The 3,263-nt window shown below is 54.1% G+C and overlaps 1 protein-coding gene across 1 annotated transcript in view; it reads right to left on the bottom strand.

Annotated features, from left to right (window-relative positions):
- Positions 1-2,474, bottom strand: part of JAZF1 (JAZF zinc finger 1) — a 172,218-nt gene extending 169,744 nt beyond the window's left edge. Inside the window, exon 1 of the mRNA XM_072412479.1 lies at positions 2,255-2,474. Coding sequence (XP_072268580.1) covers positions 2,255-2,372 — 118 coding nt within the window. The 5' untranslated portion in view covers positions 2,373-2,474. The remainder of the gene's footprint in view (positions 1-2,254) is intronic.
- Between the last annotated feature and the right edge of the window lie 789 nt (positions 2,475-3,263).

Raw genomic sequence — 3,263 nt, 5'->3', positions numbered from 1 at the left:
AATATGCCTCCTGGTCCCACCACCATCCTATCCTACTATAACATGCCACCGTGTTCATTACCTTTCTCTCTTACCACAACATCATCTTCTTCTACAACAACATGTCACCAGTAGCCTCCATCATTCTCCCGTCACAACATGCCACCAGCACCCACCACCATCCTCTCCTACCAGAACACCCCACCAAAACCTGCCATCATGCCACCAGACCCTATTACCATCTTCTCTTACTTCAACATTATCCTCTCCTACCATTTTGACTATCTACTCCTACAGCAACATGCCTCCAGGACTCACCACTACCATCCTCCCCTACAACAATATGTCACCAGGGTTCATTACCATCCTCTCCTACCACAACATCATCTTCTTCCACAGCAACATGCCAACCAGGTCCCTTTACCATTCTCTCCTGCCATAACATGCCAACAGCACCCACCACCATCAACCACTACCAGAACATACCACCAAAACCTGCCATCATCCTCTACTACCACAACATTCCACCAGGTCATACCACCATTTGACCCTACTAAAACAAGCCAGAAGGGCTCATTACCATCTTCTCTTACCACCACCACCTTCTCTTAAAAGTACATGCCACCAGAACCCACTATCGTCCTTTACTACCATAACATGCAATCAAGACCCATCACTACCCTTTCCTAACACAACATACTAACAGAGCCTATAACCATCCTCCCTTACAGCAATGTGCCACATTACCAGGATCCACTGCCATGGTCTACTACGCCAATAGGACACCAGGACCCACTGCCATCTTCTTCTTCTAGAACATGTCACCAGAGCCTGCTATCATTCTCTTTTACTGCAACATGTCACCAGAACCCCAATTCTCTCCAACCACATCAGAGCACCAGTACTTGTTATCACAACATATCACCGGGATCTACTACTATTCTCTCCTATCACAATATGCCACCAGGACCCACTACCAGCCCTTACTATCTCAATATGTGACCAGGACCCACCACCATTCTCCCCCAAAATAACATTCCACCAAGCCTTATTACCATCTTCTTATATCACAAAATATCACTAGGATCTACCTTATATCACAATATGCCAACAGGACCCACCGCCATCCTTTACTACCCCAATATGTTACCAGGGCCTCCCACCATTCTCTACTACACTAATATGTCACCAGGTCCCTCCACCATACTCTACTACCCCAATTTGTCACCAGGACCCACGCCCATCCTCTACTACCCCATTATGCCAACAGGACCCACCAACATCCTCTACTACCCCAATATGCCAACAGGACCCACCCCCATCCTCTACTACCCCATCCTCTACTACCCCAATATGTCACCAGGACCCACCCCCATTCTCTACTACCCCAATATACCACCAGGAGCCACCCCCATCATCTACTACCCCAATATGCCACCAGGACCCACGACCCACCTCAATCCCCTGCCCCGGAGAATGTTGGCAACAGCTCCATGAATGTGTGATACCCACAAGCAGAAGCAATAATGGAAGCATTTCACATCACCTGTAAAGACCCCATTAGGGTGTCCCATGCAACGCTCGGCCTGCATACATCCCAGGAAGTATCTGACCTGTCGCCATGGGCAACCACACAGCTCCCATTACCCTTCCCTGGTATACCATGCCCAATACCCGGCATGTGTGACCTGTGTATGTCCTCAGGGTTCAGACAAGGGATAGCAGCCCATGGAAGACAGCACAACAGTGACAGGTTCTCTTCAGCCATGGGTGCACACCCCGTGCCCAGGTAGGCAGAGGCAGGCAGATAACGGGCACAGCCTGGTCCTTATACCCCGGCCACACACACACCCCCTCCTACTCCTCCTCCTCGGGCCTAGCCCCACTACGACACATCTCTAATGGCAGCGGGGAGAGGAATAGTCGGCGCCTCCATGGCCTGACATATCGCGACATACACAGCTCGGGCTTCCGGTGCTGCCATATCGTGTGTACACAGTGACGGGGTGACAACACTGGGGACACCTTGTGCTCCGCCCCACACATGACAGAGGTGACAGCACCCCCCACCCACCACACCTAGTCACCGGTGTCAGTGCAGGGGCCGGGGGGGTCCTCAGCATCCCTGAGCCCCCCACACCCACCAGAGGGGCGGACACTACACCTAGCGGAGGGAGCACCGTGCACGCTGCACCCCCAGCACTGCACCCAATGGGCACTCGGCTGCCCCGCACACAATGCCCCGACCCCGTGCTCATCCCCGGGGGGCACTCACCGATATGGCTGTCCTCGATGTGCTCGATCAGCTCGGCCAGGGTGGTGAAGTGGAGCCCGCAGCCCCCGAAGCGGCAGGCATTGGAGAAGAAGGAGGCGGCGGCGATACCTGTCATCATGGTGCGGGCATTGAGGTCCAGGTCGGGCTGTGAGTGGGGGAGCCGGGCAGAGATGGAGGGACAGAGGATGGCAGCCGGTGCTGGAGGACAGAGGGAGGGATGGAGAGGGGGAGGAGGCAGCGACGGGAGCGGAGGAGGCGGCTGGAGGCAGGAGGAGGGGGGCACAGCTGGGACGGGGGAGGAACCCTGCACATCCCACAGCTGCACCGACAGCACATCGGTGCCACCGACACACCGATCCCATAACCTGCACCGATCCCATAACCTGCACCGCCACACCGATCCGATAACCTGCACCGACACACCGATCTGATAACCTGCACCGACACACCGATCCGATAACCTGCACCGACATACCGATCCCATACCCTGCAACCGACACACCGATCCCATAACCAGCACCGATCTGATAACCTGCACTGACACGTCGGTCCCATTTAACCCCTGACACTGCTGTCACCTACATCCCCTGCACCGAAAATCTGCCCCCCCTGCACTGACAGATCTGGCCCTCATTTTTTTTACATTTACTGACATTGATCCAATATGCCACCTGCACTGATAGGTTTGTCACACACCTGAACAACCTGCACAGACAGAACTGTTTCCTTTACTACTTAGCACTGACAGACCAGTCCCCTCCACCTCTCTGCACTGACAGATCTGCATCCTCCCCCACTTTGCATTGACAGATCTGCTTCCTCCATTCCTCTTCATCAATAGACTCATCCCCCCTGACACCCAGCACTGACATGCCTGTCCCCTATCCTGCCCTGCACTGACAACTCTGCCCCCTCCACCCCCTGCACTGACAGTTCATTCCATCCAGCACAATGCATTGACACTTTTCCCTCCTTTTACTGACAGATCTATCTTCACCATCCTGCACTG

This window comes from Pyxicephalus adspersus, chromosome 5, assembly GCF_032062135.1.
Source record: "Pyxicephalus adspersus chromosome 5, UCB_Pads_2.0, whole genome shotgun sequence".
Lineage (NCBI taxonomy): Eukaryota > Metazoa > Chordata > Amphibia > Anura > Pyxicephalidae > Pyxicephalus > Pyxicephalus adspersus.
The sequence above is the reverse complement of the archived record's forward strand: the minus strand, read 5'-3'. Positions and strand labels throughout refer to the sequence as shown.